Source organism: Myotis daubentonii, chromosome 3 (genome assembly GCF_963259705.1).
Source record: "Myotis daubentonii chromosome 3, mMyoDau2.1, whole genome shotgun sequence".
Taxonomy (NCBI): domain Eukaryota; kingdom Metazoa; phylum Chordata; class Mammalia; order Chiroptera; family Vespertilionidae; genus Myotis; species Myotis daubentonii.
This window is the reverse complement of record NC_081842.1, coordinates 147,216,892-147,231,708: the sequence shown is the minus strand read 5'-3', so window position 1 is coordinate 147,231,708 and position 14,817 is coordinate 147,216,892. Positions and strand designations below refer to the sequence as shown.

Below are 14,817 nucleotides of genomic sequence, written 5' to 3'. Positions count from 1 at the left end.
GGAATCATTTCAGGCCAACAGCCACAGTCCCCGGGTATACTTTTGGACGGCCACAAAGAGCACACTGAGAGTAAAATTAAGTGAGGATCTTAATTTCTTACTGAAAAGAGAGAGGGAGGAGGGAAAACAGTTGCACACTGGCTTTTCCTTCGCGTTCCACATGCAGGAAGGGACTGTGGACTGTGATTTTCTTGTTTGCCATTGTTCACCCAGTACCCAGCACAGTGCCTGACCACTGTTAAGTATTTGTTAATTCAAGGAACAAATGAATGAATTTAACAATGAGTCTTGTTTGAACGTTGTCTGTATTCATTCTAGAGGGGAAACTCTCAGAAGCAAGGGATTGAGTCTCTGAGTACTGTTAGCACTTGGCTCCTGGGGGGGGGGGGGGGGGGCGGTAACTAATGACTTGAACGCTGATTTGAAAAGTCACACCGGCTTTGCCAGGAGCGTTTCCCACAGATAAGCAGGCTCTCACTTGGTTTCCCCTTCTGCCTCCCTGAGTCCTGCCTAAATCAGACAGAAAAGGACCATCTGTGCGCATGGTTGGACTGTCTCTTGCTCCCTATTGTGCTGGTTATTAAGCAATTATCCCTCAGTCCAAACCCACCAGCCAGTCAGGGCTTCCTCCTCATGGGTCTGGTCCCCAGAGCAGGCACAGAGCCCCAGCAGCAGCCTCGCGGCACCCCTTCCCCACAGGTCTGAGCCTCAGCCCCACCGGCCTCTGCTCTGTTTCCAAGTCTTACTCCCACTCATGCCCCTTTGTCCTCTCAGCTGCAACTCACCATTGCTGCCTCCATGGCACCCTGGGTTCTCTCTTACCCTCTCAGTGGCCAGCTGTGCGCATAGCAAGCACCTTTTATAGTAAAGTCTCTCTGACGGAGACACTGCTAATGTTCCACAGTTGGCCCCTTCCTTCTCTCACATTCCTCCAACACCCAGGAAAACCCAGTCCTGCCTGCGTGAACCCATCTTGAATCAGGACTTGAAACAAACCCATTCTCTTCCTCCCCACATCAGATTTTCCTCCCTGCCCTCCTTCCTTGCCGGTTCCAGTCTTTCTGAGCTCAGCTCTGCCCACTCCTCGACCCTCCCCGCTTCTTCTTTCAGCTCCTTTAGTCATTTTTCATCATTTGGCATTGGCAGGACTCTGCAAGCCTGTAGCATGGTGCGTGCTTCCCTAGAGTTATATATTCAAAACATACTCTGGGTTTCCCAGCTGGACTAGAGGTGAGTCCCGGGTGGAATCTGTGTCTTATGCTTCTAGCCCCTGGCCCAGCAGCCCGGTGTCTGCTCGCTGAAAGGGCTGGGTGACCGGCTGTGATGGTTAGTGAGTAGTGTATCTCACGGGAGCTAAGACACCGTCATTGTAAGATGTGCTGTTGTTCTTTGCACACCACGGGAGAAACAAATGTGTCGGTTGAACTGTCACTTGAGTGTGAGCTGCGTCCCAATTTCAGGCACGTGAAAATGTGAAACCCGGTGCGCCTCGGAGAAGCCATGACTCAGTATTTCTGGGCGGGGAAGCTCCGGGAGAGCGTTGTTTTCTGTTGAGCCTGCTCTCCAGGACTTAGGTCCTTCCCACTGCACAGCAGGGATGCTCAGGGGGGTGTGGCCTGGACTGGCACGTTAAAAACCAGGGGCAGGGGGAGGGACGGGTGGGCAATGGGTCCATAGGCAGGGAGGGCAAAAGAAGACTGCGATGTAGCCGTGCTGGGCCGTGGGTGGAAAATGTCCACCTTCGGACAGGGAAGCCGTCTTTCTGTGAAGGACACTTGTCAGAGAGGCTCGCAGAGCAGCCAGCCGGGTGCCCTCTGCTTCGGTGCTGAGTGGTAACCAGCCCATCACGGTTCACCTTCCCTGCCCGCCCGCTGTCCCACCCCACGCTCTCCACCCGTTTACCGGCCCCACACCTCACTCAGACCACACGCTGCACCCGTTACCTTTTGCCTCTTCCTCAGGGTCCAGTTCTTCCAGAGCAGAAGCTGGATCTGCCTCGCGAAGCCCATGCTGGCGACCACGGGAGACCAGATCACGCAGAGCCCTCGTCTGTGGCCAAGGGTCTGGGGAGCAATGGGCATAAACGCCGCCAGAGCACCTCCTGGCTCAGGCTGTGTCCTTCTCTGGGTGATTAAAGGCTACTTTCCCCCAGCAAAGCATAATCCCTTCTAATGTCGCATAAGCCTTTGCCGAGGAAAGCAAGCGGACACTCTGCTGGCTCCTTTTTAAGAAGAGAAGGAGAACCCTAAAGACACAAGTGGCTGAGCACTAAGCCAGTTGGGGGCGGGGGGAAGGGGAGATCCGGCCCGTTTGAAATGAATAAAACTAAAAAAAAAAGACCGTACCTTTTTTGTAATGATGTTTACTTTGAATTTATATTAGTTCACAGAAACACTCCATCCATGCTTTTGTTCCGGCCATCCGGTCCAGTTTAAGAACCCATTGTGGCCCTCGAGTCAAAAAGTTTGCCCACCCCTGGGCTAGAAGCATAAGACACAGGTTCTACCCGGAACTCACCTCTAGTCCAGCTGGGGGCATCTCATGGGAAGCCAAGACCTCCGGCTCCCGCCTCCCACAGAGGGTGCTGGGAATCTCTGATCTTAAAATGGGGGACAAAAGCTCTTTGCATTATTATAGGCTAGGCTTTGGCCTCCACCATAGCCTGCTCTGAGCCGCACCCAGGGTTTGATGGACCACTTGCCTCCACCTCCACCAACCCACTTGCCAGATCTCAGATGACCTCTCCCCTTTGTAGCCATTATCTTGCTCTGTAGTGACTGTAGGCCAGCTATTGGGGGGCATCTCCGAGCTCAGCAGATGGTAAGTGGCTTTTTATCGCTTGTGCTAAAATTGATGGGCCAGTCGTGGCTACCTGGAGCTGTGCTGGAAAAGGCACTGGCACTGCCCAGGCTCAGCGGGACAGAGCCCATGGCTGACCAGCCACGTCTGATGCAGGCTGTGCCTGAGAAAACACAGCAGGTGGGCCAGCTACTGTCGGCCCGCTCGCAGTGTGTGCTACCGGGTGAATGTGTCCTCTGGTGTTGGATCCATGATCCTGAGGGACATCACAAACACAAGACACCCTGGCACTTCACCACTGGGAGCTTTTAGCCTCCACCTCCTCAGGTCAGAAGTTGCTTCTCTTTGAAAGACTCTAGACCAGTGGTTCTCAACCTTCCTAATGCCGCGACCCTTTAATACAGTTCCTCACGTGGTGGTGACCCTCAATTTCATTGTTACAAATTGAACATAATTAAAGCATAGTGATTAATCACAAAAACAATACGTAATTATATATGTGTTTTCCGATGGTCTTAGGCGACCTCTGTGAAAGGGTCGTTCGACCCCCAAAGGGCTCGCGACCCACAGGTTGAGAACCGCTGGTCTAGACCCTTGAGACCTACTGAGGGTGGAGAGAGAGCCACAGAGAAGGAGTGAATGTGGACTTCAAGGGGCTCATGATTTGGCTGTAGACATGCGACATGAACTGAGAGAAACGAAGGAGTGTGAGATGGAAACCACATGGGGGTACAGGCTGTGCATGGTGGGGCTCCCCAAAACGGAGGATGGTTTCCACTTAAGAAATCCAAAAGGCTTTTTTTGGGCGTGGGGGCGGGCAGGTGGTTGCTTTAAAGATAGGTTTTGATACATCACAAAATAACATTTTATGGTACTTTTATGGTTTACAAACTGCTTTTGCGTGCATTATGTCATTTTATCCTCCCTACAATTTTGTGAGGCAGATCGTCACTCTGTTTTTTCAGAGGAGGAGCTTGAAGCCTCGTGGGGTTAAATACTTTGTTCACTGGGTTCCAGCCATTTAAATCCCATCCAGAGACAGGGAGGCGGGAATAGCTTATCCTGCCCGAAGAAACCACAAGAAGTGAAGCAAGGCTGGAGTGCAGGGTGTGGATGGAGTGCCGAGAAAAGAGGCGAGGATGGGGAAACAGACACCAGACTCAAGAACGGATGATTATTATGGACTCGATCGAGGTTTCCTGAGCACCTGTGAAGTGATCTCTGAGTGACCCATGGGTGCAGGGCACCCACAAACAGAAGCAAGCCCGATGCAGAATCATTCGGATCTCGTTACAGGCTAAAGAGTCTGGGTTTTATCATGCAAGAGGCAATGGCAGATTTTAGTCCAGTGGCTGCCAGGAGCAGTAAGTTCACACTGGCAGCAGCATCAGATGGATGGGGGAGGCAGAGGGTTGGCGCAAAGGCAGTGATAGGGGAGGGATTGGAGCGATAGAAGGGAAGAGATGCAGCGGTTTATTGGAAGCAGGTGATAAAGAAGAGAAGACATCAGCTGGAATGACTGGGGTTTAGCGCTTGGCTGGCTGAATAGTGAGGTGGTGAGAACTGAGGACAGTGCCAGAGGAGGGCCCTGGGGACTGGGAGGAAGTAGGAGAGAGGATGGGCTTGCATTTGACATCTTGACTTTGAGATGCCTATGAGGACATGTGACCTTATCTGGGCCAGTCAGAGCCTATTCACAGAATTTTTGATCGTGGATCTGAGAGAAGGATGAGTTTCTCGTTACAAAAGTTCCCAGGAACGATGAGAAATTAGAAGCCATGCTTAGTCACTAGATTCAGTTTGTACTTTGTAGGTGAAGGATGGACTTTGGGCTGAAATCTCACTTGCTTTTGCTGACTAAACTTTGGGCCCTGACATAGGACTGCATTTAAGGGAGCGAAGTGCCTTTTCTTTTCACAAGGGTGCCTTCTGCTCTCTAAACTCTGCAACTGCGAGGCTGCCTCTATCACAGCAGCGCCTTTTCTAATCTACACAGAAGTGCCATGCAGGCTAGCCTAGGTCCCGAGGCTGTGTGCCCCGCCACGGGGAGAAATCCGATCTGCAGTGAGAGGGAATGAAGGGAATGCGCAGAGAGGCCCGGGCAGACAGCACAAGTCCCAGCTGCAGCTGTGCTCCTGTTTCCAGCTGTCCTTGGGACACAGCTGCTCCCCTGATTTTCTTTCAGGCACTTCAGCTGTAAGACATCCCAATTCTTCCAATAAAATCCCTTTTTGCCTAACTTAGCTCAAGTTTGGCTTCTATTAATTGCAACCAAAAGACTTCTGACGAATGTGAGTTATATTAATCAAAGAGAGGATATGAACTGGACCAATTGACATAAGGCAAAAATTTTTTTTTTTTTTAAATTTTCAGCCCATCAGAATATATCTGAATAAGGTTCCTGGGCAGGTACATGACTGCAATAGTAACAAGCAGAAAACTCAGGATAGCTACAGAAAACTTTAAAGACCTATACTGTCATATCTTTTAGGAAAGTAAAAGAACTCTAAAATTTCAAGTACTGTTACTTCTGTATTTATTAGGAAAAAGTTGACATTTTAAAAAACATGCTAAGCAGTATGAAGGCATAACAAGTAGAATAATGTGTGATAGATTCAAAACACATCAGTCATTGTATATATCAGCTGGGAGTAAAGCCCTTCATAATTAATCAAAACATTAAAAATTATATCAACTGATTCTTCAAATGCTTTGGTGGCCAATGAATCAAGTGGGATATTTATATTTGTCTCTAGTTCTGAGCCAACTTTTTGTTTAAAATTTATTATTCACTAAGTGTTACAAGAATTTTTTCTAAGGAGCCTCAAAGTGAAACTATAAACACATTTTTCCTTGTTTTTAAAAGTAGAAGCAATACCACATAGTTTATCATCAGAGAGAAATGATGAATGTTGCAAAACCATTTGGCACAGAGTATAAGGAATTTCTCCAAAGAAATAATCTCTAAAAGTCACATATTTAAAAATATCTTTGGATGAAAAAAAAATTAAAAATCATGAGAATTTGGGTAGTGCATTTTTCCCCACCTCGTCAGGATAATATAAAATTCAAATATATTACTATGGATTTCTAACTATGTTATTAGATTAAATTTACAGTGTTTTCCTAAGTATGATTATACCAAAATAAGAATAATTTCTGAATTAAGTAAAGCCACATCAAAATACAGAAAAAAAAAATCTTTACTAACTTGATAGGAGTGTAATCTGTGCTTTCCCCTAAAATAGCTGCAGCTCGATTTCATCTTTTAATCAATCTTGACTCTTACCTGACGTGTCATTAGTGAGAGTTCGGGCATGGGGCTGCTGCATATTGCTTTGACTTGACTGGTCACTGCAGCAGGAATTAGATGCTCATTTTCTACTTTGCCTTGATAGGAACTTCTGCACAGTGTCATAAAGGAGGTCCAGGCCCCATCACTCATTATGGTGGAGTGGAAATTAATGACCAAACTAATTGAACTTAAGCATTCAGTGGTTTTTATAGAATGATTGGCCCATCCACTGAGAAATGAGTTATATTTTACAAATTTTATCCCTCTCTTATGAGAATCTTGCACATTAGCTGGCATTAATTTAATCTTTCATGCAAGAATGTTGGACTTCGGGCTGCTGTTATTGTTGGGTTAATGTGCAGATATTGAATTTTAGCTTATGAAAATAGTACTGTTTGAAAAAATGTTCACCTGAAACATTTCCACGAGCTTCATTCTTGCTTAGTGAGAGGAGACACTGCCCGCTTGTCTAAGCAATCTTGGCCCATCTACCTCCCAAATATTCTAGAGCTGCCCTGGGGGACGGTGTAGAGGGAGCGGTCTAGGATGGAAATCCAGAGAGCTCGCCCCTTAAAAAGCAGCACAGGCATGTTTTATCACACCACACCTTCCAGTAGCAAAACTTGGAAACTCACCAAATGTCCACAACAGAAAAATGGATAAATGAACTGTGGTGTATTCTCTAGCAATGAGTGTGAACAATCTATCTGTACAGAAATGTGGTTAATTCTCCAACCACAGTGCTAAGCAGAAGCCTGACACAAGGCATTTGTAGTCCATGTTTACCTAAAGTTCAAGCACAGGCAAAAACCATTTCTTAGGTTCAAAGTCAGGGTGATGGTTACTTTTAGGGGGGACATGGTGGCTGGAATGAGGTACAAGGGTGTTTCTGAGAGTGCTGGAAACAGTCTGTCTTTTGGTCTGGGTTCCAGTTACTTGGGTGTGTTCAGTTTGTGAAAATTGTCAACCTGTAAATATATGATTTTTACACTTCTCTCCACATATGTTATACTTCAATAATAATCTTTTTTTTTTTTTTTTTTTAAAGCGGGTGAAGTAAAAGAATACAATGAAGTAACTTGATTGGAATGAGCTAGAGATGATGGGGAAAGTTTGCAGAGGGCTGTCCTGGAAGTCCCAGAAAAGAGATGTTTCAAGAAAGAGGAATTGATCCTCACTACCACATGGCTCAAGGAAGGCCAGTGGGACAAGGTTGGAAAGTGGTCCATGGGACTTGATGACTAACCTCTGAGAGGACACTTTTAATGAGGCAGGAACCAGAGAGCAGAAGGTTGAGGAGGGAGATGTGAAGAGCACAGCTGCTCTGGTAAGTAGCTTGACTGTGCAGGAAAAGAGAGTGACCAAGACCGTAGCTAGAGGCAGCATCCAGTCAAGCAGGTCTTCATTTCCCCCGGAGACGGGAGAGATTCGATCAGGTTAATATGTGGGAAAGAGCCAGTTGAAAGAAAGGTACTAAAGGCCCTGAGGAATGATTGATGGGGCCCCAAGGAAGGGGAGGAGGTGGAATTAGCCTTGGGCAGAAGAAGGAGCACTTTGCATTCCACAGACCCTGTGGGAGATGGAGGCCAGGAAGGTGCCGCTCCAGGTTCCTTGAGGAAGCCAAGGCTGGGAGCTGAGGGTGCTCACCTTGGCAGCATCTATCATAAACAGGGCATAGGAAAAGGAGATTGAGAAAATGTGAATTATAAATTGGTAACAAATGCAGATTTGTAGTCTCATCTTGCCTTCGCTCTTCTTTGATTCTTGATTAAGCAAAGTACATGTCTAGTAAGCCAACTAAGATGGGAGAGTAACTTATATACAATGTATAGAGACCTCTGGGGCCAAATCATTCCTACACAATCCCCCTCCCACCACACACACACACACACACACACACACATGCACACGCACATGCACACTCGCTATTATATTTATCTAAGTAATTGGTAAATTATAGGTAGTCTTGTTATTCAATACAGATTGACAGTTTCAACCAATTAGCAACAGCAACAAAAGTTTTCTGGAATTCTTTTCCCAGTTGCAGGTAATTCTGCTCTGGGAGAACTGGACCCTTTCAAACGTGTGCTGTCCCTGGGAAAGCAAGGTTCTAGTTTCTGGGTCTCATCCTTCACCTTAACCTACACTGTAGGCCACCAGGGCCCTCTTGGTCTCCCTGTACTCTTCTCTCTCCTAGACACCCAGCCCGGGTCATGTCTCTGGAGTTGGTCCAGTCTTCAGACTGCATGGAGCATCAACTGGCATCAAAGTCAGGATCAACTTAGGGAAATTGTTCATATGAAAATTAAAGCTTTGGACATGTATCTTTGAAAACTGTTCGTGGACCTTGGGAGGTGGGGGAGGGGGTAGCTACACACCCGAGTATGAAGAACGCTGCTCTAGCAGAATACCGCTAAATCAAGCCATTATCAAAAGTGAGGAGGCAGGTTGCTAGTCCAAGCACATTTTACACACGCACTTCAAAAACTGTTTAGAGTTTTGCTGACTTGACATTTCGAAAACCCACCAGAGCCCAGGGATTTCACATTTTCTGGGTATTAAGTGCAAGAGAATTGGCCAGATAACAGTTTCAGGGGATGCCGAGGAGTGTTTCATAGCAGACCATTAGTCTGAGCTGTTATCACATGGGCCACCGCAGCGGCTCTGAGCTGCTGGCTGTGCACAGTCTGGTAACACGTGGGTAACCCCGCTCCCCAGCCAGACCTGCCACTCTGCAACCCCAGGGCATCGTGAGCTCAGCCTCAAGGCTCAGGCATTCCAAAGGGCTCTGCCAGAGCGGAGCAACCAAATGACAAACTTGGAAAAACAGACGAAAGAGACATTCTGGTGCCAAAAACAAATTGTGAGACTCAAGGACCTGGAGTAATTCAGCACAAGTTCTTTGTGGTGATCCTTTAAGTAAGATCATTAATAGCAGTGATTTGAGTCCCTGTGTGGGAGGTGTGTGCTACTTACAATGCTAGGGAAGCCCGGGGGCCTCCCCTGGGAAATTTGCAATGAGGCGGTTGGCAAGTGAAATCTCCACAGACCGGGGCAGGGGCTCTGCTGCACTTTCCACTGCAGGTGCAGAGCCTGCAGCCTGGTGCCGCTTCGCAACAACCATGACCAGGCGGAGCTCGCTTCCACTGTACCCGCCAAGCGGGCAAAACCGCACGACGACCACAACTGATGTCAGTTCTTCAGTTACTGTTTGACCTTGAGCACAGGGAAGGCAGAGGAGAATGGGAAGGACGTGGCAGCGTTCTGTGAGGTGGTAGAAGTGGTGTGGGAAACAGTTCCTGTGGTTGCAGTCTGCTCAGCCACACAGAAAGCTTGTGGTTGGTTGTCAGATTCCTTCCGCTAACTTTGTCAAAGGGGCAAAAACCTCTCTTGGGTGAGGGAAATCTCTCTCTTCAGCAACTCCGTATCGCCTCTTCCTTAATGATGTGCAGCACCCTGCCCTCTGCCTCCTCCTCTGTCACAGCCTTTGGGGCAGGGGAAGTTGGAATGAAAGAGGTCCTCATGCTTAGTCCCTGCCCTGGACTCCTTTCTGTGTTGACCGCAGTGGGAATGTGGCTTGGTCATTTTAGCAGGACACAGATGGCCTTGGGAACTCTGGGGTCCAAGGAGTCCCCCTTAGCAGTTACCCGGGAGCCCCCCTCAATGGTGTGCAAGCAGCTCTATCCTCATAGCTTAACCAAATTCGGACTCTATTTACTTCTATTAAATTATTTCAAAAATGCTGTTCCTTGACCTGGCCGGTGTGGTTCAAAGGTTAGAGTGTCAGCCCTCGACTGAAGGGTTGTGGGTTCAATTCCCAGTCAAGGGTATATACCTGGCTTGCAGGTTAGATCCCCAGCCCCAGTTGGGGTGCCGGCGGGAGACAACCAATTGATGTGTCTCTCTGACATCGATGTTTCTCCCCCCTACTCCTCTAAAAATCAATGGCAAAAAATATCCTCGGGTGAGGATTCACAAAAAAAAATTTTTAATGCTGTTCTTCAATATCAATTAGTGAAGATTTGAGTGTGAATACTGTGGTAATGTGGAAAATCAGTCTTTGAAATCAGACAGAACTGGGTCCATATCTCAGATCTGCCCCTTAGCTGTGTGACGGCTGGTGACTCTCTAAACTTCTGTGTGTATTTAAAAACAGGATGTTGCCGAAACCGGTTTGGCTCAGTGGATAGAGCATCGGCCTGCGGACTGAAAGGTCCCAGGTTCGATTCCGGTCAAGGGCATGTACCTGGGTTGCGGGCACATCCCCAGTAGGAGATGTGCAGGAGGCAGCTGATCGATGCTTCTCTCTCATCGATGTTTCTAGCTCTCTATCTCTCTCCCTTCCTCTCTGTAAAAAATCAATAAAATGTATTTAAAAAAAAAAAAGTTTAAAAAAAAAACAGGATGTTGCTATTAAAATGATGAGGGAAAAATGTTTGCATTAAACCAGGAGCCCTTCAAGAGGGTTTTGTTTTTTAATAAAAGATGCTTCTTTATTTTTCTCTCAATAGCTATTTAAGTTTGTTAGAGAAAAATTAAGTTTGTTATTTGGAGAAAAATCGAACATGGTCCATCCAAGTCCTTTAGTACAGAGGCTGTGCCGCTTTATAAAGAGATAACATCAGGTCAATATTGGTTTCTCAACATGCCTGGAGAAGCCCTCTTAAGTGATAGCCCTGTCATCAAAGACAAAACAAACCTTGTAGTAAAATAGTTATCACTGGCTTTCAACCTTTAGCAGCTAAATGGCAGCTAGAGAATGGCAAACACTCAGGGCCTAACCCAGGATGAATTCCAGCCAGGAAAGAATCCCAGCAGGGCTGTGCAGACCTTGTCCAGAGCACGTAGGCTTTCCCTCTGAAAGGTCTTGGATCAGGACTTTCAAGATACCAAAAGTAAATTCTTGCTTTTCAAACCAGAGACTCGCCCTGTGTAGAAGGTGCTTCCATGGTTTGCATCCTCTGTGTCATGCTGGTTAGAGAAAGAATAAAACCACCCTTTGACTCAGGCTGAGTGCAGTCAACCAGAGTAGGGGAGGTGGGGTATGCAGTGAGCTTTGGGGAGAATGGCCAACAGACCTCTTTACTGTTATTATTACTGTTGTTGAAGCCATGGACAGATCACTGGGATCAGTCAGAGACAGCCATCACAAGTTCCTCTGAGATAAGTCTGTTTTTAAACAGAGCAAGCTTTTATCAGTGCTTCCTAAGAACATTGCCTTCTACTTTTACACCTATACTGTACTTTATGATATTTAATTGATTTTAAATTGGCTCACTTTTTATACTTAGCTGAATCTTCAACAATGATCTGGGCAACCACAGGGTTTTTATGTTATGTTTTTCTAGAGCACTTTAGAGCCCAGAACTATTAAAATACATTGTCCACGGACCACCTAGCTACTCTTTTGTCCCACCAGTAGGCACACCATACTTTGGAAGGCACTTTTTTAGATGGTCAAGTATATCATGAAAGGAGGGACTGTTATAAGCATGGGATTAATGCTTACTTTTATTTTTCTATACTACTTATTAAACGTTCTCCTAATCTCTTTTTGGTTAAAGAAACTCTTAAGTATATAAAAATTCTTTCATGTACACCATCTCACTGGATCCTCACAACTGCCTGTAGGTAGGCTGGACAAACATTATGGCCTGTACTTACAGAGGAAATTGAGGCTTGGAGTTTAAATTACTTTCTCAAGAACACAGAGCTAGTCCCTATTACGGTAGGAATAAGACCTTATACCTTCAGACACATCATCAGCCAGTTACATCACACTTCTCCTTCTTAGTTAGTTCATGGCTGACAGGGCCCAGGTGTGTGTATGTGCACTTAAGCTACTCTCATCGTCAGACAGAAACTTAAGTCAAGGTCAACTTGTCACAGAGACAAGACTTCTATTCCAAATCAATGGAAAATAGTGTGGCTTCTGTTCTCTTCAAGATTTTGGTGGTTAAGGACACATGCTTTAGAATCAGACACATGTGGGTTTGAAACTATTCCACTGCTTAGTAGGTGCATGACCCGGGGAAAGTTTTTAAAATTTTGATCAGTTTCATCACCTGTACAGTGGGAATAATAATCCTTGTTGCATAGAGTTGTTGATAGTGGCTATTGAGAACGCTTACATCACTGAGCCATGATTAACCAAGATGATATGAAGAGTCTATCACTGTGCTCAGTCTAAAGGGAGCATTAAGTGACGGCTACTATTACTTTGGTAAGAAATGTCTATTGTTGAAGCATTTGCTATGTAATACTTTGAAATCAATGGTGACATGATTGAACTTTTAAAATGTAGGTCCACCTTTATGCATATCCAAATATGCCTGTAATAATAGAAGTCTATGCAAACATTTACTATTTCCCCTCTAAATGCATTAACATCTTGTGACCCAATAACCATCATCACCTCTCCAAATACCTTCACAGCAGCAAAGATACTTCACATTTTTATAGGGCTTAAAATGAACTCGGGTATGCTAACTCAAGTCATCTGTCCTTCATAACTGCCCTTGGATGCAGGTATCATTCTCATTTCACAGTTGAGGAAACATTTTTAAAAGGATGGCCTGCCAAGGCCACAGAGTGTGTAAATAGAAAAGTTGGGCCAGAAACATAGGCCTTCTCATTCTTTCCCACCACATGAGTCTGACAAAGCAGGAACTAAATACATGGTTGAATCTTCCTTTGACTCACATCTTCTCTTCCTGGTGCATTAACGTCACAGCCTCTGCAAACGTTGCCCAGAGCCTCCCTGGGCTTCGGGAAGCACCCCTTTTCAGTGGACACCAATGTAGGAGGCGGTTGTTCGCTCTTCATCCTCATGTTGTTGTATCCCTTTTATTTCAACGGGGGAATCAGGCAGCTGAAACCCAGTATTTTCTAGAAAGGAAAACTGAGTCATTTGTTTTTCTGCTGATTTCCATTCTTACCGCCTACTGTGCTGATAGATGGCAAACAGGATCATCTTTTGGTGACTCAGCCTCATATTGGCAGCTTGTCTGGGATTCCAATTCAACTTCAGGATACTAACTTCCGATTTCCTCCCCATTTCAGAAATCATCACAATAGACTTTAATTGCCACTGTGAGCATCCAGAGGGAGGAAAGGCGGCCTGGTTTTACACAGTTAGCCCTTTCAGTCTCGAAGAGGAGACCTTTGGCGGAGAGCCTGCAGGAACAGGCATCACCCAGCCCTCTTTCTAAAAGGTCCAAGGGCCCCTTGGGAGGGCTCTGGGCCTGAGACTTGGCTTACACTTCAGAGAAAAAATTAAGGAAAAACAAAAATGAGCAGCACTGAAGACAGGAGGCAAAGGCTAGAAAAGTGAAGAGGGACAGAGGAGAGGTTCTCCCCTCAGGTCCGTCTCACGTCAGTTTAGCCCACAGGCAGGAAGACCCAGTGGCAGTGACGCAGTTGGAAAGAGTAGCTGGTATTCCTCTTCCTCTCGCCGCTCCTCCCCCGAAGGCCTCACAGCCTCAGTCACCATTCCCACACCTTTGCAACATTAAGTATTTGCTAACTGCTCCCCACTATGGAGAACTGTTATTGCGTCAGATCACGTAGTAGTATTCTCTCTTGATTAGATTATGAATTATACTTGAAGTTGTTTTAGTGGAGTCCGTATTCTATTTTTATTCAGATTAAAGGGCAGGATTTGTACAACACTCCCAACAGCTTTGGTAAAACACTTTAATTCACTGGGTTTGAATACATTGGCTCCAAGACTGAATTCAACCAGGAATAAATGTCTCCAAGGGCAATATAAGGTTCTTTGCTGTACAAATACATTTGTGAAAAAGCAGGTTTAATAAAAACTGTATAATACATGCCTAGCATGGGAGAATTCGCACGTGGCCTAGGTTGTTAATCCTTGCATAGTTTTCTTTTGACTGCTGGTCATGCAAAAAACAAAGTACAGTCCATAGCATCTTTCTGTAGGTGTCATGCACACTGCACAGAATCAACCTGGGATGGGCTTGGTGGCCAAGCTACTCAATCAGGATCTCTGGGGTTGAGGCCCAGGAATCCAGTGTTTTATTTGTTTTAAATTTTTTTATTGATTTCAGAGAAGAAGGGAGAGGGAGAGAGAGATAGAAACATCAATGATGAGAGATAATCATTGATCGACTGCCTCCTGCAACCCCCTACTGGGGATTGAGCCTGAAACCCAGGGATGTACCCTGACTGGGAATCGAACAGTGACCTCCTGGTTCATAGATCAACACTCAACCACTGAGCCATGCTGGCTGGGCAGGAATCAGTATTTTTAACAAGCTTCCCAGGTGATTACGATGCACTTGCATTTGAGAAGCACCCCAGCGATTAGAAAGACAGGCCAGTATATTCCATGAGTGTGTGAGGATTTGCCATTCAAGTTTAGTTAATTCTCACAGCTTTCAGATTACTACAAACCAGTTGCTGTTGTAGAAACCACCAGGAGTGGAATTGGTTTATATTAAGAAAATATAACCTTGACTTCCATTATGTCACCCACAAATCTTTGAGAATTTTAACTTACTGAATCATAGAACTCAGGTCTGGGATCTTTTATGTGAAACTCTTTTTTGAACGCATGGGTATTTATTCATTTTTAATTCAAGGAAAAGGACTCCATAAATAAACAAAAAGAATGGTTTATGACAACAGAGGCATATTCTTTGTGCAGACTTACATCGTTAGCAACCAGAATCTCCTTACCAAGTGTGTGTGTGTGTTTT

The 14,817-nt window shown here is 45.7% G+C and overlaps 1 protein-coding gene across 1 annotated transcript in view; it reads right to left on the bottom strand.

Moving 5' to 3' along the window:
• ABCA4 (ATP binding cassette subfamily A member 4) overlaps positions 1-2,105 on the bottom strand; it is a 123,589-nt gene extending 121,484 nt beyond the window's left edge. Inside the window, exon 1 of the mRNA XM_059688787.1 lies at positions 1,944-2,105. Within this exon, the coding sequence (XP_059544770.1) occupies positions 1,944-2,081 (138 nt within the window). The 5' untranslated portion in view covers positions 2,082-2,105. The remainder of the gene's footprint in view (positions 1-1,943) is intronic.
• Positions 2,106-14,817: the final 12,712 nt, after the last annotated feature.